This window comes from Acanthaster planci, linkage group LG18 (genome assembly GCF_054643075.1).
Source record: "Acanthaster planci isolate LZ-2023a linkage group LG18, COTS_SCS, whole genome shotgun sequence".
Classification (NCBI taxonomy): domain Eukaryota; kingdom Metazoa; phylum Echinodermata; class Asteroidea; order Valvatida; family Acanthasteridae; genus Acanthaster; species Acanthaster planci.
The window spans coordinates 651027-677824 of NC_141794.1; the positions used below are offsets into that span (position 1 = coordinate 651027).

General features: G+C 41.3%; 2 protein-coding genes across 6 annotated transcripts; both read left to right on the forward strand.

The window, feature by feature from the left end:
- The first annotated feature begins 236 nt into the window (after nt 1-236).
- LOC110979449 (uncharacterized) lies at nt 237-24206 on the forward strand. Of its 5 annotated transcripts, XM_087148400.1 has the most exons (6): nt 237-618; nt 1385-1472; nt 20811-21001; nt 22211-22312; nt 22990-23310; nt 23489-24206. In XM_087148400.1, exons 1-6 carry the CDS (start codon nt 339-341, stop codon nt 23635-23637), a joined length of 1131 nt encoding a protein of 376 aa, XP_087004526.1. In that variant the 5' UTR covers nt 237-338; the 3' UTR covers nt 23638-24206. The 5 variants fall into 5 exon arrangements, with proteins under 5 accessions (XP_087004526.1, XP_087004528.1, XP_087004529.1 ...); XM_087148402.1 differs by lacking the exon at nt 22211-22312 and having other exon boundaries at nt 241-618; XM_087148403.1 differs by lacking the exons at nt 237-618; nt 1385-1472 and adding an exon at nt 4552-4784.
- LOC147796059 (uncharacterized) lies at nt 11848-16457 on the forward strand. The gene is made up of 3 exons (XM_087148399.1): nt 11848-13054; nt 13565-13785; nt 14528-16457. The coding sequence occupies exons 1-3, from the start codon at nt 12845-12847 to the stop codon at nt 15249-15251; spliced, it is 1155 nt and encodes a 384-aa protein (XP_087004525.1). The 5' UTR covers nt 11848-12844; the 3' UTR covers nt 15252-16457.
- Nucleotides 24207-26798: the final 2592 nt, after the last annotated feature.

The window sequence follows — 26798 nt, forward strand, 5'->3', positions numbered from 1 at the left end:
TTTTCGTATGTGGACGCACGCGAAAGCCCTTTAAAATGACCCACTATCAAATCAATGTAATGGAAGTTTCCATTTGACAAAATTTGCCGTTTTACTTAACTTTGGTCCAAAGCTTTATATGTACATTCATCCTTTCAAAAAATACACTGTAACAACGGTACTTGAATATATTTTGTTCATGGCTAGATTCAACCACCAGAGGGCGCGTTTTGAAGAAAAGTTCACGGCGGGTCGATCCGGCCGGCTAGGCTTAATTCACGCGGCAAAATTAATCTCTTCTGGAAAGTTGCAAAGTGAAAGTTCTTACAATCGAAATCAATCAACCGGAAGTTTTGGCAATGCAAGGCGACTGGTGGCATCGTGGTTTTCCCAACAAATCCAGGGATCGTTATGATGCATTTTCGAGCTCCTCGCGTGCTTGGGAGATACCGAAAACGGACCCGGGAACGTCGCCGAAAATTGTCACCTTGACGGTACAGCCGCTGGCTGACAGCAGCGTGATGAACCAACACTGCGCAAGCCGAAGTCGTCATCTCAGTATGGCCTCAACGGAGAGTCTCCTGGCGCAACGACGTAGAAAATTAAGCTTTAAAAACAGAACTCTTCAAAATAACTCAAGTAAGTGTGGATTTTGAAACAGAGCCTTCACCACAAACGAGGCCTTCGGCTTGAGCAAAAAAGACGAGCATGACACAGGCCTAGGCCTACCCATTTGAGGCCAACACAACAAAGAAACAAAAGTCAGAGTTGGACGTGATTCTTCTGAAGATGGCGGTGCAGTTGTTCGTTTTGCAAGGGGCATGAAATGAAAAATCATAGAACTTGAGGCCTAGGCTAGATTTAGGAAGGAGTAGGCCCCTATCTAGGAACAAGCGTTGTTCACGTTGTTACATGTATGTTGTCCCAAACGTTAGACTAAAATAAAAATGTCCCAAAACTTCCAAATATGAATAACGTAGGGCCTAGGCCTACTCAAGTTTTCCCTTAAAATGTTATAACACTAACACTAACAGCCATTTCTGAAAAAGAGAAATTTAGCTTAGAAAATTCTTAAGCATTTAGGCCCTAGGCCAACTTAGGTTTTTTTCAGACAAGTCTCACACTCACAATAGGCCTACTGCACAAGGGCTCCATGTTGCTTCCCAAATACGCATTTTACTATATTTTTTAGGGTTGATTTGGGAAATTCTTCAGACTAACGTTTGGCTTATTACTGTTTAATTGTTTCATAGAGACCACATTTTATTTTTGACTATGATTGGCTGTCTAGGACCCAGACAATGCCAGACCGAAGTTTGTATCAGTTTCACAAAGGCCCAGGAGTAGCAACTTTTAAAGAAATTTTCATATATTAAGTTTTTATTTTTTGTTATCATCTTCCTAGGACCACTAAGCATGTCTGGTACACGGGAAAGTTTGGAAATGCAAGACCTTACTTGGACAAATTTCTTTGAAAAGCACTTTCGCACCCGGTAAGTAAGTGCTTCTTTTTGGGGGAGGGGGTGTCATTTACATGCATGTATGTTTGCTTTTAATTCAAATAACATCTTCATTTACATTTTCAAAAGTTTTTTGATTAGTAGTTGATGTTGTCATTTGTGTAATTTTCTAAAACATTTTTGCAAGTAGTTCTTACTTTTTAACATTTTTAAAGTGAATGTTTGTGTTTATTGTATGAGCAGGCAACGCATTTTGAAATCCTTGTTACATTTTGAAATCATGACACATGTTGACAGATTTAGCTTTTCTTCCTTCTTACAAGTGTTCATCAACGCCATCAGGTTCCTATGCACGCGCAGTGCCCGATTAATTAATTACGCTCTGTATACACAAGCGTGTTGATCCAAATGTCTTTGAAATATGGCACAGCCAATGTGTGTCACGAAAATTTGATGTCTAAGAAGCCAATGCACATGGCAACCTATTGGAAGTGACGTCACCTACAGCAGGAAAAAAAACGGTGAGACTGTGTAAGCCTGAGTAGGCATCAATCACTGTAAGAGCACAGTTTAGAATGTCTGTCTAAGTTGGAAACAGTTTATTTATTTTTATTATTTGAATTAAATTTCTTGCTGAAAAGTCATCTTGGGAAGTTGATTCTTGACTCTTGATACATTAAACACCCAGGCACACCAGTTCATCCTTTATTTGATCTTCGTTGACCCCATAAATACCTGAGGAGTAATACACTTAGATCTACTCTGAGGAAGGATTTATCGTTATAGAAATGTGATTAATGAGGGGGAGATCACTGACTCCGACCATGGAAGAATCGTCAATTCAGGACTTGGGAAATGGACAGGCGCTCCGTTGTAGTGCTTCATCTCTGGCTGTGATGCCCCCGGCCAGCCAGCTACGACTAGTTTGCCAGGATTAACTCAGGCAGCTCACATTGGCTGCAGTTTGGGAGTTTGAGCAGAATCTTCTTTGTGGGAAGATACATGTATTTCTTTGGGATCTGAAGTGATTTCTGTCTTTTCCTATCTCTGTGGTCAGAGTGTGTTTGAGAGGGGGAACATTGGCACATGTAGAGTCAGACATGTATGTGGTTGTCTTGACTAAAGTTTATGTGGCTGTTAAAGACATTGACAAAATAAGTAACACGTAATTTTGTTTTGCTGCTTCAAAATGACAAAAATGTAACACAACTTACTGTGGTATTCATGTTACGGTGTAGCCTTCTGGCGTGGCATTTCCACGGGTTTACTCACAGCTAATAAAGAGAAGTCAGACTTTGAGGGACAGCTACCAGACTTGGACACCATTCACGCCATTGCATTATAATTGCTGTTTTCCAAAGTGTTACAAACAATTATGTTGAGTACTTGGGCCTAAATACCTTTAAACTCTGCTACCCAGCCTAGCTGTTCAAGAGCAATCAATTGACTCCTCAACTCCCCCCCCCCCCAAACAGGATTGGAAGCTCCAAGGCCGTTTTAATAGGGGTGAAATCAGTGAAGCTGTCCATGGGCATGTACAAGTATGGAAAACCCTAAATACCCAGCAGGGGTAATGAATAGGCCCCATCCACTTTGTGCAGGCATATTTTCAATGGCCTTATAAATAACTAAAGGGGACTGAATTCACCTCATCAGTGAGACAGGTGTAGTGGTGGCTAAGTTACTTGTGTTGAAGTGAATGCTGAGAGATATACACTAAACGGTGTGTTGATGCATCAATAGGACCCCCTGTCCACAGGGTCAGTGGTGAAACTTACTAGTAGGCAGTAAGTGCTTATGGGGTCAAGAGAGTAAGAAATTCCAGCACCTGTCATTGTTGGACAGTTACAGGTATGTGTTCATGTATATAGCCAGATGTTAAATTAAAAAACTTTCAAAACGTTAAGTTGATCTGAACCTAAAGGAATTCCTGTCTTTGTTTCCTTGCTTCATGCATATATACTAAAGCAGCTGCACCTGTTGGGTTTATACAAACTTATACCATGCTTAATACCAGCATACTGCAAGTTTTATGAATGGAATTCCTCGGTACAGCCTGTGCAGCAGGTGTCAGCAAAAGAATGATTCCCTGAACAAATCAGGAATCCAAACATTGGATTGGTGCTAAGTAGGGATTGAATTGCCTGCTTAACCTTGTGCAAATACTGTTGAGTAAATAAACTGGTGGAAATTTTCTACAGATGGGTCTGAACCTGTATTCGACTGTTGGTAAAAAAAATAATGAAATTATCCAACCAAACTTGAAATGTCAGCAATTATCTCTAACATTTCATCATGAATAAAATTGGGATCAAATTTCCCTCCTGTGTCATTCTGTCATTATACTGCAGGTTGGCTTTATTGATATTGTTGACGAAAGGATTAACCCCAGATTTACTGTAGTGTGCCCCTGATAGGAGAAGTTTAACCCAAGACCCCCCCTCTCATCTGTGGACAGAAGGACTTGTGTCAGAGTCACCCTAAGCTGAAGCAGTCCTGCAGGAATTTGGAGGGGTTGTGCGCCCCCCCGTTACTTTTGTGTCCTTGGAGTGACAGTGTGATCATGCAGAAGTACTGTTGGTACTGAATGATGGACTAGACCCACTTTTAGATCTGCCAGGTTGTTCCTTTTTACAGTTGGGACAACAAAACAATTTTAAATGGTTTCTGTTATGCCGTGCAACGTCAGGATCTCCTATACATTTGGACCGTGCGTCTTTGAGACTGGAAAGCACAATTGGTTGGAAGGAATTTGAGTTGCTGCATCCGGAGCCTGTTGCACTTCTCTTTCACATGGCTTTAATTTGCTAGGCCAACATTTGAGGCTCCTGTGGAGCTGCTTGTTCTGTTACACAGGGCACTTTCACAGCCATTTGTTGCTAGGTTGTCCACCTCAAAGACAACAGTAAGGGCTGCGACTTTTTTGTGGAGTTCATCAAAGACTATGTGTCTAGTGTTAAATGTTTGATACATGTACCTTTTGATCTGCCGTCTACAACTCGGTATTGTGCAGTATGAGAAGAAACTCTGTGAGAGCTTGAGTGTTCATCAGAAGTCATCAAACACAGTGTGTAATGATGTCTCCCACTGAGATTCTTGCAAGACACTCGGGATGAAATCCGACAAAGGAAAGCCAGGGATGCACTTCCGCGGTTTTTCTGTCAAGATCGGGGAAAAGGGCATTTCAATCCAGCAGAACCTGACCCCACTGCCAGAGCCCAGGGAACCAAGGGGTGGAGTCATCACCAGGCCCCGCCTCCGATACACAAGACACACCCATGGTGAAGGGGCCACACCCATGGGATACCCTAAAGGGCTAGTCTTTCTAGACTGGGCTAGCACAAAGTAAGTTGTCTTCAAATTCCCCCTTTTTTAAAATTGGTTACAGGTTTTCATAATTTTGAGTAGGCACAACTTTGGCATTTTCAGGAACAATTTGTGGAACTCTCGTACTTTCCAACCCCCCGGATGATTTTTTGTTTCCTCTTTGGTCAGTTGTAGCCTGGCATGCAATGCAGCGTTGTCTTAACTGCAAAACAACTTGTATCTTTCCTCTACAACTCTGAAAGAGGCTCAGATAGAATAAATTATCTGGTTCATGATGTAAAGTCGTTTAAAAAACTTTGACCTCTTTTGCGTTTGAATATCTGCCAGTTTTACATGTTCAGGTTTGTAACTCTTTTTGCCAGTCAAGGAAGTGTATATTTTTTAAGCCTTTAAAACTTCCAAACAGCTGTGACTGCAACGTAAACAGTACACCATCACATGTGAAGCGATAATTTGAAAGCATACAAAGTGTTTGAAACTTCCAAGGACATGATTTCAGAAACGTCAGAGAGAAATTTCTGTAGGAGGGAGAGGCTTTTGGAAATTAGGGGTCCCAAACTCTTGAGGCTATAGATTTATCCCTGATGTATATCACCTCAGCTGTGACAACTTTATCAATAATATCAAATTCTTGTAATTGAGATATTTATAGAGTCTAGTTGATATAAATTTATAAATAACATCTTATAACTTTCACGATTGGGATTGCAATCATCTGTTTCCAAAGATAACATACCCTTTACAAACTGTAAAAGGTGTGGATTAATTTGCTGAAGTAAAACTCCCACCGTATCTATCAGGTGCACATCCTTTGTAGAAACACCTGCTTTACTGGAAGACAGCCATCATTCTTCCTTTCTCTTCTTGATACTGTCAGAAATACGTCCGTTCAGACCCCCTGGCTGTCAATAGATGTGGTAAATACGTGTAGCAGGTGTATTATTCATAATCTCATTTAACTGTTTTTTTGTCCTTTCTTGCATCGTGTTGGATATAATTCTGCTGTTTATTCTCTCCGGTTAGTGATGCTGAAATGTTCCACGCCAACTGTTGCTCTAGGTTGTGCGGGCCTGACGTACATTTCACATCCTGTTTAATTGTATTCTTCTGACAATAAGGTCTGCATTCATAGATTTGGAATATTCGTAAACTGTAGTTATGTTGCCCTGAAGGTGTTAGCTCTGTGGAATTGAGTATTGACAGATGTGGGTACATGTTCAAGTACTTTGAGTGTGTCCAGTCAAGATGACAGTTACTACTGGAAGATTAAGCTTTCAGCAAGGTGTGAAGATCCTGCTTAGAAATTGAACAAACGTTGTTGATGACAAATGGACTGACGGTCTGATTTGGCTAATACTAACTGCCAGTTAAACTTGTACAGCACTCAAGCCATGGATGGATGGTAAACTTGTCCATGGAGCATGGGTTTTGTCCTGTTTAGATTGGATCCGTTTTGTGCATAATGGGATGCCGAGGCAAAGATTTTAATGTGGATTTCATCGGCCATGCCCTTGGCAATTGCTTGGACCCACCCTCCACTGCATCATTACAGCACAGCCACATGCGACGATGCTTGAGCTATACTCGCTTCTCCTCCTGCCTCAGTAATAAATTGCAGAGGCCACTCAGCAGACAGTGTATCATTGCCAGCCCATGCTCCAATGAAGATGACATCGTTCACATGATGATCAAAGGTCGTCCCTGTCACATCCAAGAGAAAGATTTCAGACCAAGGTATGCAAGCATAGTTTCCTGGATTCTCTCCATATATCAAGCAAGTAGTGATGAATTGATTGTTAGATACAAATGAAAAGGAGGAAGGAATATGGATCTTCTTCCCAAATTTTGCATATTTATTGTCCAAGTTTTGCACAGTGTGTGGTGCTGGAAAAAGGAAGCTTTGTTAAGTACGCTGTCATTTCTTCAGGATAAGGATTGTTCTTGTTTGTTGCCTTGACGCAGTTCTCTGGGGTCAGACTCCTGAATAGGACGCTATTGTCACAGTCCTTTCAAGTCCTGTCTACCTGGAGTGTTTGCACCATTGATTAAATTGAAGGGCTAATAGTTTATCGGGACTCTTAATCTAGCCAATATTGATCCAAATGGCGGGGTTCTGACACTCTGGTAAGATGAAATTTTTAGCCCTGTTTTTTCCTACAAAGTGGAAGAGTCCATGTTCAACTGATGTGAATGCATAACTACTTTGTGAAATCATAGAGCAGGGAAGCAGAAACCTAGAAGTCTTGGACTTGTAATCTTGTTGCTTTCAGTTTACAAGAGAAATAGTTAATATCTGAAGACAGTGAGTTTGAGACGTTCCACTTTCTGCTAATGACAGGGATGAACAAGTTTTCAGTTTGCCTTAATGACAAAGCCGAGTCCTACAGGTGTACAGGCAGCCTTTGTGTGGCACGTATTTACAATGTATGTCAACTCCAAAGATAGCTTCTAATTGATGTCTGCCAGGCTTTTTTTTTTTTTGGAAGTAACTGTATTTCACAAAAAGTTCCTGTCAAATGAAGTCTCCAGCATTTAAAATGAAGGTCATAGGGGGGTTGGATCATTAATGATCCTGTCAGGGATGTGAGCTGCCTCCAGAGTGCACTTTGAACATTCGTTGGGATCTTCAGAAGACATGCAGGACAGGGTAGCCTCCCATGGGGACCTCAGTGTCCAAGGAATCAGCAGCAATGGAAGGAATAGCTCTGCCCTGAACCTGCCCAAGATCAGCTCTAAATGGGTGTTGTTTGATGCCATGATGTTGAAACGACAAACCCACAGACGGTAAGTCTCAGGCCATGGACTTGCATCAGTGTCAGATGCAAATTTACACATGGACAGAAAGTTGATGGAAACTTGTTTGGGACATCTGTAAGGTACATATATTCCTTTTCATTTTGCAAAACCTTTGAGAGTTTCTTCAGTCTATGTAGGTTTGACATCATCAGTCATGTCAGTGCACTGTTAACCACTAGCAGCACCAAGTTTGTACATTGTTTTTTAGTCCTTGGGAAATGTATTTTCCACTTTGGTCTTGAAACATTTTTCACAGAACCCTGAAGGTTCGAACAAAACTGAAAGAATCTTCATATTAAATCAAGTTAACATAGGATCATTTACAATCGATCTTTGCCATAAAAATTCTTTTTGATGTCGGGAGAAAATTAGAAAAAAAAATGGTTTACATGAGATTTCACAAGCACCAATACATACAGGTTACAATAAATGACCAGTCGTTTCTGTACTGACCTTACGGCATTTCAAAATTGATGAGACTATTGATTTTGAGGTTGGAGAGCTGGATGAAAACTAAAGCCAGTACACTCTGTCAAACAAACAGTGACCCAACGCTATTGTTGTAAGTCTCGATCTGTCTGGTGGGAGCCTATTTACACCTGCTTGGGTCCATAAAATCTCAGACCAGACATCACTTTTCCACTCATCAATGTTGCAACAGTTCCAAAGGTTTGACGCTCAGAGATTTCAAGGAAATGTTACGGAACAACATGCTAGCGGAGTAAGCTGAGTTGAAGTCCAAGAAGCTTTCTTTCATCGTGTTATGCGGCAAAGATTGTCACAGGTTGTCCACTTTGTAGCTTAAATGCCTGTTGTCATCAGCCAGTTGTCATGTGCGATGCTGTAGTATATCATGTACTGTACATGTGTCCTGATTGGTGTTGACTTACCCACGGTGATGAAGTCCAAAACATTTCGAACGCTGGGATCTTGCTTGGCTTATTCCACAGCAAGGTGAGTTCCCCTGATCACTCTAAATTGTCAGATTAGAGAAAGAGCTGTTATAGGAAAGTATAAAGAAGTATCAATTGGTCAACACTTAGAAAATCGATTCAAAGAGATCAGAGTGTCACATGTTGATCGAACTGGTAACGAGAAAGCCCGTACACTTACCTCTTTAGATCTACGCCACAAAGCAAACTTTCACGTGTCATTGGTCAGAAGATCTCACATCATTTCATATTATGTTAGTTATAAAATCATTATAAAATCATTTCAAATGAAATGAAAGTCTGGTAGGGTAGAAGCATTCAGCAAAGAAGCTGTAGACTATTCATTATTTCTTTATCCTCAAGAACCACAATCTGTGACTCCCTGCCTATTTGTTGATCAATTACCAGACCCAGCCCTTGTGCTGTAGGCAGACAGTTACATGTAACACCTGCTGTCATTAGATAATTGGCTGGTGGTGATGTGCTTCCATTGATATGGGGATCATGCTTGTAATGAGGCAGGTGTATTCAAACTTCAGTGAACCATTACCCACTCCATTTTTCCTGACAACCATTACATCAGTGACTGATTCAAGAGAGTTATTTCTCTTGGTAGCTTTAGTGACATTTTCATCTTGAGGTCCTGATAGTTCACAGTATTAACATCACTTGCTGTTATTTATTTTATTCTGAAGACTTATCTCAGACGTTTCCATGTAATTGATGTTGTGCAGCACATAATCACGTGCATGTAGTAGGGATTTGAAGATGTAAAACTATAGTTTTTTTCAATGAAGTCTCCTCAAGAAATGTGATGATTGGAAAAAAAGGAACTGTGGCATTCTGTGATTCCTGATCTGCAAGTCTTGCTCTTACTGGATCGTCAGAGTTGTTATTCCCACATGCCTGACAATTTGCCACCAATGTAAGAACACATAGCAATGTAACAACCCTCAACCCAGAGATGATGTCAATAGTTTGTGTCATTCAACATGTATTGTCGTAAGCATTAGGGCTAACCCGAGAAAGTTTCCCTGGGGCCATTCCTAAACAAGAACAGTTATGGATTATTTGTGCGGGAATGAAATCCTCTGATGTTTACCCAGGAATTACTTCTGCCCAGCTCCCACTGAACAGAAGGAACAGCAGTCCTCCTTGTTAGCTTTGACTAATGCCCTTCCAAATAGACACAGCATTTAATGGCAAAGCGATACAAGCAGGTGACAACCTGTAAGCAAATATCACAGAAAGATGCTATTGGGCAGAAGGGACAAGGCTTCGTCCACACAGATGCACCGGGCAATCAGCCATCTGCGCCAGCCAGTTTGCACACTAATAGACTACCCATACAGTTCTGTCATCAGGTGTTGAGAAGGACCATGCATGTCTGCAGTAGTCCAAAGTAATACTCGTTAATGGCTGAATCAACATCATCAAGTGAGCTGTTCCCTGATGCTATCTGCCCAGTGCATCAGTGTAGTCTGTTTTTTCCCAGTTAGACTGAAAAAACCGTTGAGAACCTAATTTTGTAAGGTGGAAGAAAAAACATGCTGGTTAAATTGATTGACATTTGCATGTATGGTCCAGAAAAGAGAGTGGGAGGTTTAGTTTTGGTGACTGAGTATGGATTCTAGGAATGGTGTGTGTCCCTATGCTGGACTTGTCCTACAGTTGAGAAGGGATCCATTCTTCTGTAGAGTTCCTTTACGGTAAGTTGTACTAAATAATTTTTATTTTAATTAATTTGTGCGAATTCATACACAAGGTGAAATGCACTTTAAACATGGACATTGATACCATGTAGGGCCGGCAGTTCATGAGACTAACATGTTTTTGCGATGTTTGGCTTTTGTTTGTTTGTTGGGTTGTTTGTTTGTTTGCTTTTTGGTTTTTGTCACAAAAGCAGGAGGGCCTGGCATTTTTGATTCTAGGAGATAAAAGGCAAAGTGCCTTTTGGTTTCTGTGTTATGCTTTAATTTTTCTCCGTTTAGTGGGAGGAATTTGAAGTTTATTCTCAGGAGATTTGCAAATTATTCTGAAAGCTACAATGTAGTTTGAGTTAGTTGGCAGCTCTGCCTCAGGGCCAAAAAGGATTGACTAGGAATGCTGGTGCATCCAACTTGATTTTAGAGTATATGCTTCCATTTGGCCTGCTAGGGTCATTGCAGTTTGGTAAATATTTGCCAATAGAATGCCAAGGGGGAGAACAGAGGCCACACTGGTACGCTTAACCCAGATTCCAGGCATAAGGACATGGCATTTTGCCTGTTTAGATTGAGTCTTTTGAGGACTGTAATGCGACTCCTTGTGTTTTGTAAACTGCCCAGTTTATTTGTCATGAAATACGGTCGGGCAGTGATAGCCTAGCATCCTATCAGTTGCATAAAATGCAGGATGTTGAAGCCCAAGCCACTATTCAGCATCATGTACATCACCAGCTTAAGTCGGTGGCATTTTATGCGTGCCTTGCCCAGGAAGAACTTGAATGCATTGCCGCCTATCCATTGGTAAGTTGGCCAATCATTCATCTTATTTACGGTATATGCAAGCCACGACCCATTTCATGGACCCACTGTCATGAAGTATGTCATATAAAATAAAAAATCCAAGAGAAATTGATCCCGTATGTTTTCCGTTTTGGACATGCTGAAAACACTTGTTTGTTACTTTTTCCTGTTAAATTGTAATTAATTGGTTAACCTCCAGATGTTCATAACCCACATATATCCTCTTTTCTTGGTCACATGGTCAGCTTGTTCTTCAATGTTTGAACCTTTGATTCTTTTCCACTGTCCGCTCCGAGCCGAGGTGCACCTCCAATCCGCCCGGCAAAAGAAAGACAGGTGTTTACAAGCAGGTTCTTGCAGGTTTTCTGCGTGTACGCAAAGACCATACATGGCGGAATAAATTAGTTTCGCGTACCCAGCGTGCTTCACGTCTAACACACATACATGTACATCACTTGCGTGCCTCATGGTGCGCCCATGCGGTGACTCAGTACCAAAAAAAGGGGCCCTCTTTTGTTCCACTTGGAGCCATTCAAAAGATCATAGTTTTTTTTACTTTCTGAATGAGATTGATTGCAAGTCACGTGAAATAGAGCACATTACATTATTTACTCATTCATGAATAAGAAGAGGTAATATGACTTTATATTAGGGCACAAAGATACAGTGACATACGATGCAGCAGTCTAAATTGCACATTTGCTATTTACAGTGATGTTTTCCATTTGATCGAAAAGTTGATTGTGTTGTATATAGTGCCTGTAACTTTTCATATTTTCACATGCTCTAAGATGTCCTAAATCAAAACGATGTTTGAGGTTTACATGTAACAAATTGTGATGCATGCAGTACCCTTTCTAAGATTAATTTACTAAGTTATTGGTAACTTCTTGCACAAAATGGAAATTGTCCATGTTCCTCCTTCCCCTTAAGCTGTGAATTTTCTAGACATTCCTGGCTTCAGCCTGCTGACTGAGTTGATTCATGATTTTGATAGTACTTTGCGCAGTACTATAAGTGTAAATGTACTGTACATGTGTATGTACCAGTACTTTGAACTTACATGTACAGTAGCTGTAATCATACAACACAGGTTATCACAACACGGCACTGTAGTATCCATTGCCAATTTCCCCTCCTAACCTACTTGCACCCCTCTGTGTAAAGTGATCAGACCCAATCAATTATGCAGGTGCACTGAGGTCCTGCCTGTAGATTACATGTACAAGCACAGCTAGGGGCATGCTGTGTGTGTGCATGGGCTGTACACAGGCCTGTATTATAATGACAGGCTAGACTGCCTTGGTCTGTGTGTGCATTTGTGTAGGCCAGGCTTGTTATCTGGGTATTCAGTGTTAGTGCGGCTGAGCATAGGGCGTAGTACATAGCTGTCCTTTCCCGCCATTACTGCTCACAGGCGTATTCTGCCTGTTTGTTCTGGTGGAATTCTCCTGTGGATGGATGTTTTGATGCTACTGCTAGACACCCATCTTGACCGTACCAAAGTCTGCTGAGAATGTTCATTTCAACTGAGGTGTCGAGATTCTGGTTCTCAGGGCTGGGGATAGACTGTACTGTTGAAGCCTTAAGCTCACCAAAGGCTTACATGTACATGTAGTTGTTTGCCAGTATAAGACTTGGAATGCGTGCATGCATGTCTCATTGTGATTGAATCCTGAAGAACGTTTATAATGGTGGGATAGACACATACAGAATACAGCAGTGTTAACAAAGTCTGTCTTCAGACTCTTTAGACTTGTATACCGTGCTGTAAACTGGTGTCCTACCGTCAGCATTTTTAACTTAAGCCAGTGCTGTGTCTTCATTGGACCCACTTGCTGCCATGCGGGGTGCAGACAAGAAGACACGAGCTGATAACTTCAGCGAGGAAGATAAAGGCTTACTGCTGTCACTGATCGCAGACCACGTGGCAGTCTTAGAGTGTCGTAAGACAGACCACAAGAACAACTCGGCCAAGTATAAGGCATGGGCGGCTATCTCCAAAAAGTTTCATCGTCAGGCATCTCACCCGCGTAACTTCACCCAAATGAAGGTATGCTGACTTTAGACCAGGGATCATTTTCGTAAGTGTTAAATATTGGATATTTGCAGAAAATTAAAACACGTAAGTTTAAGGCTACATGTATATGCACATGCAAACAGTTTTGATGCAAGAGCAATCATAGAAGGAGATTGTCACAATCCAGTGTGTTGTGTTGAAGTAGTATTAATAACTTCTGAAAAAACCCTCAAATTTTCAAGGTATGTTGTAATTATATTGTTGTTAACCCATGTTTTTTTATATTGTTGCTCCTTTTTTTTAAAGAAATCATATCTGAAAATCATCCGTCACTTTAGAGAAGTAGTAACATGACTTTTAATGTATGTTCTTTTGTAACTTTTCAGAAATTTTTAAAATTTGACTAACGAGCTAAAGTAATGCTGATTATTGTTAACATTGTTCGTATTGTCGGAACAGTTTGCAAGACATTCATGCACACCTGCCATTGCACATGTTCTTTACTGGTACCATCCCCCATGTTTCTCTCTGTCTTTTGTCAAGGATCTCTATCGCCGTCTTAAGCTGAAAGCCAAGAAGGAGGTGGGTCCATGGCTGAAGGCGTGTGCTGAGTCGGGTTCTGGAATGCCCCTTCCAGGGTCACAGGTGATACAGCCTGATGACACAAGCTTCTTAGTCTATGAAATGATCAAGCCGTACAAAGAGGAACTCTGTCCGGACGATGAGAAGCAAGAGATGATCTTGGCAGCGGCCTTGAAGAACAGGTATTTCTTAGAGCCAAGTTCAAATGGCAGTCTTTACCAGTGTTGTATTTGAGTCCATCATAAGTCCTTTCATAAGTCCCTCAGGGGTGTGAGAATTCAGCTTTTAGCTGATTCAGCTTTTTTGGTTTGGATTTTTATCTGAACTTTGAGCTTTTTTGTACACCTGCGTTGTACAAAATTATAGAAACTGTTAATGTTTCAGCCTTTTGTTAGCTGTTTTCATCTTTTTTCGTATGCGGCCACTCACACCCCTGGTCCCGTCTCAAGGCCAGTCATAAGTAACAGGTTGAACAGTTACAAAAGAATGCTTTTGTCACAGCTTATTTGAATAGCTTGTGAATTGGCTTAAGATTGAATGACTTGTGATGGACTTACAAGAATTTGTGATGGGCTTACAGGGACTTGTAATGAACTTACAGGGACTTGTGGTGGCTTACAGGGACTTGTAATAGACTCAAATACAAAACTGATCATTACCAATCCAGTACTCAGGATATATTTGGTGAATGGTTTACCATATGCATTAATCACTCGTTATATTTGAATACCTAATAATGGCATCGTGGAAATAAATGTTGGAAGTGAAAACTTTGCAACTACATGTACATATTCTTGGCACTGTGTTGAGAATCATGGAAGTGCTACTTTGCACACTGTATTGCGGTGGAAATAGACGCAGTGTACATTTCGTTTTAGTCAGAGTTTCATCAGGGTTTTTTGGGGGGGGTATTTTTTCTGGCAGAGATCTGAGTGAAGCCTTCCTGGTAAAACCAGCTGCTGACGACGAAAATGAAGGTGAGGAGAATGTGGTGGAGGAACCAATTTTGAAATCTGAACCCGGTGAGTGTGAAATCTCAGATGAGGAAACAGACGCCAGCTCTGAGATGAGAGTCAAGGAGGAACCCGATTTTGAATACGTACCTCCAAGCATCGCCAAGGTTGCCACGGAGGTGGCAAGTGAAGTGCCAGAAGCCCCACCCAGAACAGAACGCTCCTGCATCAAGAGGACTGCAGAGAACCATCAAAGCACACCACCCAGTACCTTCACCAATCCTTTCCGTCGTCCAAATAGAAGCCACGAGTTGGACCCCATGGCCAAGAGGCGTCGTACCTTTCCTGCGTTTGAACCACGACTGAGCAGCAACAGCATATCACCCAGGCAGAGCAGATTTGGTAGCATCTTCAACCGGCAGAATCCCTGGGGAGAAGGCAGCAACAGCTTCAGTCGTGAGCCGACCCTGACGTTGGACAGAAACCACGACCCTAATGAGGATGGCGTGGAAGGGATGTCTCCCTACGAAGAAGCTATGTTCCACATGGCTCAGGCTGAACACAAAGCCAAAATGCTGGTGCTGCAGACCCAGAGAAGGGCAGAGACTGCCAAGGAAGAGGCATATAAGATGATCTGGCAGAATGCGCAGTTGCAGCGAGATTTGCTACAGTTACAGTATGAAAACATTGTGTAGAGCATGGTACCAGACCCAGGCTGACTCAGTCCATGTGTAGAGCATGGTACCAGACCCAGGCTGACTCAGTCCATGTGTAGAGCATGGTACCAGACCCAGGCTGACTCAGTCCATGTGTAGAGCATGGTACCAGACCCAGGCTGACTCAGCCCATTCCTGATCCCAGAAGTCTTGGGACTGTACTTTTCAAAAAAAAATCTTCATTTATTTCAGGACAGTCTCTGTATATTGTAGAGTTAGTGTAGTTTTAATTATAATCTTAGTTGTCATTCCATTATGGTAGGAGATAATTGAAAAAATGCCACCTGTTTAAGTATTTGGTTCTGCTTAATATAGGAAATAGTATCAACTAAGGCAGGGTTTAAGCCTGAAAGAGGCAGGGTTTTTGGACCAGTGCATAGCAAGGCTTCCCCGTGCCTGATCTTTTTCAAACTTGGCATGCTCGTAAAAACACTCATTTATCAGTGCAACTGTACAGTTTCATTTGAATTTGACTCAAGGTTTTGTTATGGCCATTTGAAGTTGTTGTAAGACATTGATTTAACAACTCCTGAAGGAGTGGCACCCCCAAGAATTGTGCCATGATGACACTGGAATTTTGATCTGCCCTGGCTCATTGACAGTTGAGGTGGAGGAAGGCAAAGGGCACGTTTGCCTGATAATGTGGTACATGGACCTAGTCAGTTTGGGAAAATAATGTACCCTCAAACTGGCCCTCATCTGTGTGACTGGTCGATTTTTAAATATTCCTCTGCTAAACATTTGCTTAATGGAGACGGCCAACATCAGTGGACAAGAGTACGGTAAAATAAATTTCTTCAGTTGACTTTTTTATAATCACATAACATTTGTTTCAATTTTCAATGAAATTTTATCTTTTTTATTCCACTTTATGATTCAGATTTGACCTTGCATCGTTAATGTGGCTGAGGCTGCAGGTATATTATTTTGTGAGTTTGCATTTCTGTTTTTGTTCGTTCCTGAGAAATAATTGGTCGCTTTTGTTTCACAGTACCAGCTTTGGATTTCATGTTTTCTTGTTACATATTAATCCTGCAGCATAAATGAACAGTTTTTGCAAGATTTAGCCTCAATTAAACACAACCCAGTTTAAATATTTCATCTGTCTTCTTCCTTTATTGCTGTGAAGATTCATTTTGTTGCTGTTGTGTCTTTTGGTACAATAAACACATGAATGAAAATTGAGTTTCGTGACCAAAATCTCTTTAATTTATCCTTTTAATTTGTGATTTTTAAAAAAGAATTTAATGTGCTTTCATTTACCGTCCAAACCATGGAGAACTGAAGCCCACGGCAGTTGGTAAAGTTTGTTTCTTCAGCTTTTTGTTGCCCAAACTAGTTCCATAATTTTGTGATGTTCGTTCTAAGAAACTAATGAAATAGCACTTTGAGACTACAGTGCTGGTGTACTGCATATTCATGATTAAACTTCAGCATCTATATTCATGACCTCCCCCTCCCCCCCATCAGTCTACTATACATTATTCATGAGCTCCTCATGCCAGCTGCCTACCAAGCTCTGATGTACATGAGCACATGTCTATGTAGTGGTGTTATGTACAGTACTCTATGTACATGTACTGTACATGTTTTGCACTGACAATGATGATTTACACCATACTGCTATGTGTGCATGTAGATGCATAATGCACAATACATGTACTGTACCCAGTATGAATAATAAATATAAGCCAGCATTGTACATGCACATGTATGACCAGCCTGCATTGAAGGTTTCACTGGGAGTGCGTTTGCCTTTTGTGTTTCCACTTGTAAATCTTTTAGCATACCATGCTTGCATCATGCTTGAATACAACTCCCTTTATGCTGTACTGACCGGATACCATGCTTGCATCATGCTTGAATACAACTCCCTTTATGCTGTACTGACCGGATACCATGCTTGCATCATGCTTGAATACAACTCCCTTTATGCTGTACTGACCGGATACCATGCTTGCATCATGCTTGAATACAACTCCCTTTATGCTGTAACTGACCGGTATACCATGCTTGCATCATGCTTGAATACAACTCCCTTTATGCTGTACTGACCGGATTACCATGCTTGCATCATGCTTGAATACAACTCCCTTTATGCTGTACTGACCGGAATAAAAGGGTTTAAGAATTGTCTCTCTCCTGGTTGGCAGCAAGAGCGAGTTGTTAGGAGACATTACATTACAAGAGAAAAAATGTTATTTTACCTTAGATCTTAATCAGTTTATAGAAATATACCTGTACCTTAATATGCAATTATCTTATAATACTAAGTTAGTTAGCTTCTATTGTCGATGCATGCATAAGATCTTGTTCATCATGTCTACATAACAATAAGCCCATGGCCATTTAGTGGTTCACTGATCAAGCAAAGGATAATTAGGTAATCCGGGCAATACATGTTGGCCTACTCTTCAGGCATTTTAAGCTCTTGTACTTCACTCTACAAATTCACCGTGCACAATATTGAGAAGCTTGCTCTCTTGTCAGCAAACACAACAAACGGTCATTTGGCTGATTGAAAGGCAGAGTACAGATGTATTTATAACGGCGGTGGCTTTCGAGGAGGTTTTTTTGTTAGTAAAATGAGCTTTGGAGCATTCTATGTGTGAACCCTGTCTGCTCTCAGTGCTCTGCATTGCCTGTCTGGCCATACCAGTACAAACAAGCTCAGAGTGCAACCAAGTGTCACATTTTGGTCATGCTGTGTATAGCAGAGAACATATATTCCAGGGAGGTCACGGCTTATATGTGGCAACCATCATTCACCGATACATTCCAGCTACAAACAGTAAGACCTGTTCCAGTTCATAGGCATGCCTCGTCAGTCCAACATCGTTGAGAAGAGAGCTGGGTAGTGCCAAGTGCTTGTGAATAGTGGACTAGTGAGTCCCATTGTTGGATGACTTGGTAGGGGAATGAGTTTGACCTATCAACCATGGTGTTCACCTGTGTATTGTTTTCACCGTGGTGAGAGTATGCATCACCAGACATGGTGTGTAACTGATGAAAACACTTGAGACTTGGAATATTGATTTTGTTCAGGATGTGCTACTGCAGGTGCATGTGCCTTGGAGTCAGCATCCCCTGACTTAAACTACTGCCATGACTGCAACCAGGCTTTAATGCACAATTCTCCGATACCGGAATTGCAGGTGAATGTGATGCACTTGATGAATTGTGCTGTATTGTAGAATGACACGTCTGGATATTAAGTGAATTGGACTCGACTGAGCTGGAAAGGTGCAAAGTGTGTGTGGGCCGATCACCCATATCATCTGTTTTATGAGGTGCACTGTAGGCCTACATTTTTTAGTCATGGTCAGTAGGGACATTGTCTGAATGGTAAACCAATTGTTGACGTTAATATAGAAATGATCAGGCTTGTTGCTCATGGGACGCTGAATTAACTTGTGAAGTCCTTCAGGTAAACTCCAAACTCACGATGCCCGAACGCTTTACGACGAGGATGGTATTTGTTGAAGCATCGATTGCTTCGCCAGTATGACTCTTAAGTTACCAATGATAAAACAACAGTGGTGTCTAGAAGCTATTGACACCCAGTACAAGGAATCGTTACACCGAGACAGGCAGAAGAATAAAAAGAGGTATGTTTTTGTTGAAGCAGAAACGTACATGTAGGAATTGTTTCTTGATTATGGCAATTTGTTCTTAACGTTGCAGATCTTTAAATGTTTATGAAGTCAGTTACACGTACACTAGTTGTGGTAAAAATAAAAATTGTTCATTTCGGTGTTATGCTATAAATTCTTGTTGGAGCACTTCTAAATACTTCTCTGTTGTTGCAAGGTGTTTCTTAAGATTGGATTCATAATGCCTTTCTCCAAGAAATATCTGTAGCAAATTGATTTCTATTTTGTGTGAATGTGAAGATGATTTTTATCATTGAAATAATCAGACTTGAAAACACAAGGTTCATATCGTTGTAAAATGATTTCTTGATGCCAGTGTCAATTTTCAATTAATGCATCTTAAGTTTCATTTATGATTGGTTGACAAATGCATTCTGCATGATGTTGCCATGGTGATGTTAATTACTATTTACTGTAGGTTTGTCTGGTGAGCGATAACCACTCACCTATCCATGAACAGTGTTGAAAGCACCCAAGGTTTGTTTACAACACTTTGGTATTTGAACAGGGCAAATATTGATACATCAAACAAGACTGTGCTAGCTGAGTAAACACAAGGGCATTGTGGGATTGGAAGCTACATACATGTTTGCTGAATGCGAGCAGCCATTTTTGCCTCTGTTAGTTATATGTCCCGTTATCAGCTGAAGGGGCACTTTGATGTTCATCACACCTAATTCTTGGAGACAATTTTGTACATGTACAGTGGGACTATGCTGTCACTGTCTGACAGAAGTATAGTTTTGCATATACAACCTGCACTGGGTGTACATGAAACAGCGGGCAACTTTACAGGCCGATCAGCTTGACAACTGTCTGAAAATAGAGGTCTGATTTAACATGATCAAATCCAGGTAATGCATGGATTTGTTTGGGGGGGAGGATATATTTGTTAATTTTATGACCTTCTGTCTTTAAACTCTAACCCAGTCCCAGGTCTTCAAATTCTTCCCAGGGATTTTAGAGGATTTTGTCAAATGAGGTACAGTCAACTGTAATTGGGCTAGATACTCTTAAATTTGAATGTTGAAACTTGAAAGACAAGGAATGTGCCATTTGATTTTCCTGCGCAGCAGAGGAATGTAAGGATTCAGGAAGAAAAGCCAAAAATATCTTGGGAGTGAGGGCTGAAATGTGCACTTATTCCAAGGGTCAGGTGTCGTGGGTGAATTACTTGTGGGAATGTCCCAGCTGCCAAACCAAGTAATAAGGGAATGTTGATCAGAGAATCAATTAATCTACCAGTAGCTCTGTATCTTGGCCAGTTAACAACCAATAAAATGATTGAAGAATTGGATTGATAAGTACCCCGTTATACCATTTCACTGACCGCGGGTTGACATAAAATAAACACTCAAATGGTCTATCTTTCAATTGAAACATTCATCAAAATTTGTGACGTGATATTTACTGGAAGTGAAAAATGGAATGCGCTTTATACCATGACCTCAGTCTCTGAAAATTTTAATTTGAACAGTTTTTTCCATCCTGCTGCTTTTCCCCCAGAATCGCGGACCTTCGCCCCCCCCCGGAATTTTGTTGTAAGATTGCCTCTTTCCTTCCTTTCTTTTAGTTCAGTAACCATAAGTGATTGTATTTTCATACTGACTTCCACAAATCATTAAATTTTGCTTATCTTTTGCATCTTGCTTAAGAATTTCCATTACCTTGTCAGATGGAGTTAGTGCCCTTCTTCAAGCCTCTTCCAATTTACCTCTGCCTGTTCACGTGCCACTTTGAGGATGCCCCTGCTTCGTTTCTACCCAGCAAGGCTTACTTGTCACAAACGATGAAAAAGGATGAGAGGCCACCTGCTGAAGAACTGGAGATAGATATTGTCCGTTGAAAAATCATCACTCAAAAGTCTCTTCAATTTGTATTTCAGTTCTTCCAACTCGCCCTACACGGGACAAGACTTGAATGCCAGTGGCGGCTACAACTCCAGCCAACAACCAGCTGAATCTAGCAGTAAACACCAGTCAACAGAGAGCTACCGGTCCCTTGAGAGGAGGCTAGAAAGGGAACGAGAGAAGAGAACTCAAGGTGAAACGCTGACAAATAAAGTGGATACCAAAGGTATGGGTGAATATAGCAGAATTAAGAATGGTATTGGGAAATTACCAAATTACATGTATGAGCTGGCAGATTATAATTTCTTGACACCTCAGGATTTCCTCTTAAAGAACTTAACATTTTCAGTATGTTGTCAAAATGTTGAATCCAATCTGCTCATTTTGTGCTTGTTTGTGTGCTGCATGTGCATGAACTCTTACATTATACAGTATGACAAAAATGACGTCTTTTCTTGAAAAATATGTTGCTTATGTGTTATGATCATTAGATCTGGCACAATAAGCCTTTTGAGAGTTAACTTTGACCCAAATCTGGTACACTGAGTTCTTTAAATTCAGGTGAACATAGCAACTTGAATTCTCCTTACTAAAACAACTGTTGCTATACCTCGTGATTCGGGGCAAGCTTTTGCTTAGTTAATGTACATAAGAGATTCTTTGCAACATACAGGAGGGGCATAAAGGAACCAGTCCATTCCAGAGATGGTGGTCGCTATGCGAAAGCTTGCCCTGAATCATGAGGTACAGCAACACTGTCTTTAGTCTGGGGAATTCAAATCCTTATGTTTATGTGCAGTCAGATAACTCAGTGCACCAGATTTTATTCAAATTTAACTCGCAAATGGCTTATGTACCTTTTATTACACTTCAAATGTCTAATAAAAGATGAGGAAGTAACCGTGTACATGTATTTACAATTTACCATGGTAGGATTTGAACCAGTAACCTTTACGGTGCTACTTCCTTCCTCACTGACAATCTTGTACGTATTTGTTGTGGATATGTATCATTGTTGTCATGCAAATACTTACGAGTTCATTAGAAACAACACCTGTCAGGAGCAGGTTGTCAAGACTCATTTCCGTCTGGATCGTGTTCACCCCTCCGCTCTCTCTTCAAGCCACTCTGTGGATCAATAACTGGTCATATTTTTGTCCTGTTGACTGTCATTGTCCTTAGCGGTAGATGTTGATACTTGGTATCTTGAGAATTAAGGATGATTTGGAATCCCGCAGACTTCTTGTTGTACAGGCTCACACAAGTATTTTTAAAGTTTCACCAGCTTGTTTATTACATGGATGAAGAAACATGGATGCTGCACACGTTATAACCACATGTACATTATAAAAGCCTCTTATGACCAAAGAGAAAGTTACATTTGAGACAACAGATTTTCAAGTTTGCTTGACCGGCAGTTTATTTTCCTGGACAGGTCTAACGTTTCGCAAACTGGGTCTTCATGCCCCACCTGCCACCTCTACACACCCATCACCTCGTTTTCTAAGTCCAATCAGACATAGTCCCATATCCTCAGGTATAACCATCACACATTGAAACACAAGTCTCACACACTACCAGTTTTAGCACTTTTCAACGAGTTTGCCGTTCGATTGGTGTGGTTCATAACCACTTTGCTGTGATTTGTACACATTTTGATCATTGTTCTATTTTTTTCATTTTGCCTTATGTCTGTATTTCTTTTTAGAATTGGTAGGCATTGTTAACCCTCCCCGTAGTATAGACCTTTGACTTTACATGCTAAAGTAGGGAATCTTGAAGTTTTTGGACATGTTTAGCAGAGCTTGTTCGCAGGTGAAAGTTTTTCAAGTTGGGCCTTGTTCTTTGTGAGTAGGGTCAGAAAGCTGCAGCTTCATGCACATGTGCTGTGAACTTTGCCGCCCCCCCATCCACTTACTTTTTGCAAGGTGGAAACTGTAGCAGTTGTCAGAAACAGGACTTGTTCTTACGTGAGCGATGTCTGCAATACTATCCTGCTCCATTTATCACACATTCAAATTGTTGACGTGACTCATTTGCACACCGTGTGAAAAATATTTCAGTGATTTCAATGCACATTTTGAATGTCATGTAGGTTTCAGGAGGGATTAAAAAATACAGCATCACTTCAGCTTGACAGCTTACCCTTGCCATCTGCCTTCATATTGTTGTGGTCAGTTTTAACGTACATGTACGTCATTCGTTCCCTGATAGTCTTGCCAGAGGAATCTAGTCCTCCTGCCATGGACACGCGTCGGAATGGCTTCCGTCTGGCCAGCCACGTTAAGAGCCCTACGGCTAGTCGCAGTGTGGACCCCAGCACGGCTAGCAGTGGGTCCTACCGAACTATGTCCAACCGAGACGCCCTGTCCAGCATGGGAAGCCTGACTGTGGCTTCCACACCCTCCTCGGCTGCCCTCCGGGGCCACAGCATTGGCTTTGGTAGCCGGGATATGAGCGTCAGATCGCCCACGCAGCGTAGTAGAACAAAGGGTAGCATGATCATGCCCATGACAGTCAACGACAAATTGAAGAGTAAGTCATCTGATTTGCTAATTAAAAATTAAAAAACAATAGATCTTGCATGTATCTTGTCAAGCACTGAAAAACTCAAGTTTTCCGCCTGGATCCCGAAGAAGTTCAGTGCTGTGATTTATAAATCCTCATTTTAAATTCTTGTAATTAATATTAGTTTTTGGTTCTTCCACACCAGATAATCGCTACCAGTTTGTGGACCCAGTTCCTAGTGCCTCTCCTTCCTTTCAGCAAAGACTTTCAGAAATAGCTGCCTTGGAAAGTGACACTATACGATACGAAAGAACTAAGAGAATAAAAAAGCGATCCAAGCAAGAAAGCCAATGAGACACGTGGACCTCTCTGAAAGACTGCCGTACTGAAATCATTTCTGCCTGCTTGATTTAGCAAAGAAAGAAATGCCCGAAGTTTAATGCGTTACAAGCACCGCGTCAGCATTTTCAGCGTTTTTCCAGCAAGAGTGCCTTCTGCCTTCTACAAGAGCATTGTTGTAGCTTCGAGACCACAAATATGATTCTTTCATCAAGAATGGAGGACTGCGTCTCTTTAGAAGACTAAAATGGACTCCAAATTCTTTGGCCACAGATCTGGTGTATAAAGAGAATAAAATTTAAAAAATTGTGAGAACTTATGTCGGCAAAGTTATTCAATGTTTGGAATCTTTCCCTCGTTTTGCGTTCTGTGATGCCCACCATGTGCGTGTTGAATCAAGATTGTGTGTTCCTCAGTGTAACTGACATGTTCACCATGCACACAGAACCCACTTCAAGCAAGTGAATTCTGAGAAATGTGCCACCTGCACCACATTTTTCCAATCACATTCTTGCAAATTCAGTCACATGTAGTTCATAATGTTGAAGATTTCATAATTAAATTGAAATATAACTCTGAAATGACATTTTGCTGCAGTTGTTTTGTGAATGATTGTTCCAGCATTGTGGAAAATGTTCATAAGTAAACTATCATTCACCTGTGGTCAGTTGAAACAATTTTCCTATTAATGCTGATGGGGATACAGGGAGATTCAGCCAGCCCAGTGGTACAGCGCCCTCACTTGGCCAAGTTTGTGCCAGGCTCTGCTGAAGTCAAGGAAGGCCAATTTCCCTGGATGAGGATTGCCAGGGAAGGCCCTTGGCGTTGTATAAATGTGTTTCCTCAATTAACCCGGATTATGAGTCATTGTTATATTGAGGTCGAAACAGTCTGTCCAAGATTAACGTCACATTGAACGGGCGTCAGACTTGTTTGTTACCCGATGAGCTCATTCACTGAGGTCATACATCTTTCATTAGTGTTATCAAGGGTGGGGGTGATAATGGTCTAACCCCCCCCCCCCCCCGGCAGGTGCAGTTTGTCATGGTCTTAGCAGAGAGGGGTGGGTATCCCTCTAACACCCCCCCAGCCTGAGAAATACTCTGTGAGAACTGAATATCCCTGTCAATTCCTTATTTATTTTGAGCTTGAAATTGCATGTGTAAGACCGTATGGTTCACCTTCAGGAGTTGGAAGGTACCAGTAGCTTCTGTGACAAATTAAAGCATTCTGCACCAGATTCTATTAGTCTGTGTTCTCGTCCAAGCACGTTATCTTACCATGCAGCTGTGTTGGTGGTTGATGTTGGTCATCATCAGGGTCTTTCTAGTCACTCCTGTTCAGGTCCAAACTCTTGCCAGTTGAATGGTTTGTGTGCTAGCAAGCATGTTATTAACAGAAGACCCATCCATCTTCTGTTAACTGATGATATGTATAATATAATATTAAGTTGTAAAGTATTGCTTGTGAGAACTCTACCAGTAAACTTGATGAGGAGAGCGAAAAACGGTAGACCGAAGGGTTTAGTTTAGTCATATTAATGCATCGGATTAAAATAATTTTGTTATATTGGTGTTATGCCGTTCATCCCTTCAAGCATGTTCATGATGCAGGTATGTCAGCAATCAGGACAGTATAGTATCTTACTCGCTGTATAATACCTCTTATGAAAAGCAATCGGACAGAATCTTACGTGACTGGTCTATTTGTGATTGACCTCTTTTTTGATAGCGTCTCTGTGATTGGCCAGTTTTTGAAAGGCCCACCTGTTTGTGAAAGTCCTCTCTGTGATTGGCATCTCTGTGATTGTCGTCTCTGTGATTGGCCTGTTAGTTGTTCGTTCTTCTGTGACTGGCCAGTTTGTGATTGGCATCTCTTTGGTTGGCCTATTTGTGGTTGACCTCTGTGATTGGCCTTTCTGTGACGGGCATCTCAGTAATTGGCCCATTTAAATTTGTGTCTTGCTTTTCTGCTATTGGTCTCTTTGTAATTGGCATGTCTTTGATTGGCCAGGTTCTAATCCGCCTCTCTGTAATTGGCCTGTTTCCGATCGGCCTCTCTGTAATTGGCCTGTTTCTCTTTTTTGGCCTTTCTGTGATGCCTTCTTTTCCGTGCCCTTCGTTATCTCCACCCAGCCTCCACCTACCACAAACTCCACTCGCCATCACCTCTTAGTAACCACTGATGCACACACCCATTTCGAAATCTGGCTTTCGTGGGCGTTCGTTGACGTCAGTACGTCTTCCATTGTACTTGTTTGTTCTTTGTTCACTTTTGAAACCCATCTCGGACCTAACTTTCCTATCTGGCCATGAAGCAAGCTAAGACGGAGCACTAATTCACTTCCCCTACAAATGCTTCATAACAAGATGTGGTCAGAGCAATCTCGGCATCACAAGAACAGTAATGAATGTTTATGTATTGGTTGAGTTCACCTGTGAACGCATGCGTCAAGAAAGGGGAAACTATAAAATTGGAGGACAGTATGGGGCAGTCATGTGTCTTATCCAGTCTTTCAGGAATCTCCCTCGATTTTACTAGTCCCAGCCTTACCTAGACACCAAGTTTGAGTCTTTCCATTCTTAACGGTTTTTAGAATGACTTCCTCCACGATAAGTCCATATACATGTATAACATGTAGTTTCATTGTTTTTCACCCCACCTCTCAACCTCTTGTGACGCTCACCAGCATCCCTTCTAGATGTACCCTCCCGAATACATGTACCACAAACCCTCGACGAGAAGCATATACCCCCATTGCAGGTGAAAGTTGAGAGGAAGGGGTTTTAATGGGCACTGATCCCCCTCCCTACCCCACATCCTGTTTGTTTGCAGTGTGGACCTTGTGGTCACCAGAAGTCACTCCACAGGATTGTCTTTACGTCAAGCTGTCCTCGATGACTTGTATCGATTTGTTTTGTTTGCAGGTTTGCATGCACATGTTTTTACATACATAGGGTTGTCAGAGGTTGTGTATCTTAAGTTTCTTAACCTGAGAGTATTCATAAATCGTCACCAGTGCCTTTGAGTTGAAACTTCAAGGTGCTTCCGCAGTTGATCTTGTTGGGAGAGTAATCAAGCATGGAAGTGTCAACTGTGTCATGTAGATTTGATTGTTTCCTGCTTGTGAAATCTTCTTGGCAGATCATTTAATTTTCTTGCGTAAACATAATTGT

What these genes read in the sequence shown, in the direction of transcription:
- LOC110979449 (XM_087148400.1), top strand. Translation starts at nt 339, where the DNA reads ATGCAAGGCGACTGGTGGCATCGTGGTTTTCCCAACAAATCCAGGGAT. An exon ending in GAAAAGCACTTTCGCACCCG is followed by an intron (nt 1,473 to 20,810) that starts GTAAGTAAGTGC and finishes TTTGTATTTCAG; the next exon opens with TTCTTCCAACTCGCCCTACA. An exon ending in AAATAAAGTGGATACCAAAG is followed by an intron (nt 21,002 to 22,210) that starts GTATGGGTGAAT and finishes TTTCCTGGACAG; the next exon opens with GTCTAACGTTTCGCAAACTG.
- LOC147796059 (XM_087148399.1), top strand. Translation starts at nt 12,845, where the DNA reads ATGCGGGGTGCAGACAAGAAGACACGAGCTGATAACTTCAGCGAGGAA. An exon ending in GTAACTTCACCCAAATGAAG is followed by an intron (nt 13,055 to 13,564) that starts GTATGCTGACTT and finishes TCTTTTGTCAAG; the next exon opens with GATCTCTATCGCCGTCTTAA. An exon ending in GCAGCGGCCTTGAAGAACAG is followed by an intron (nt 13,786 to 14,527) that starts GTATTTCTTAGA and finishes TTTTTCTGGCAG; the next exon opens with AGATCTGAGTGAAGCCTTCC.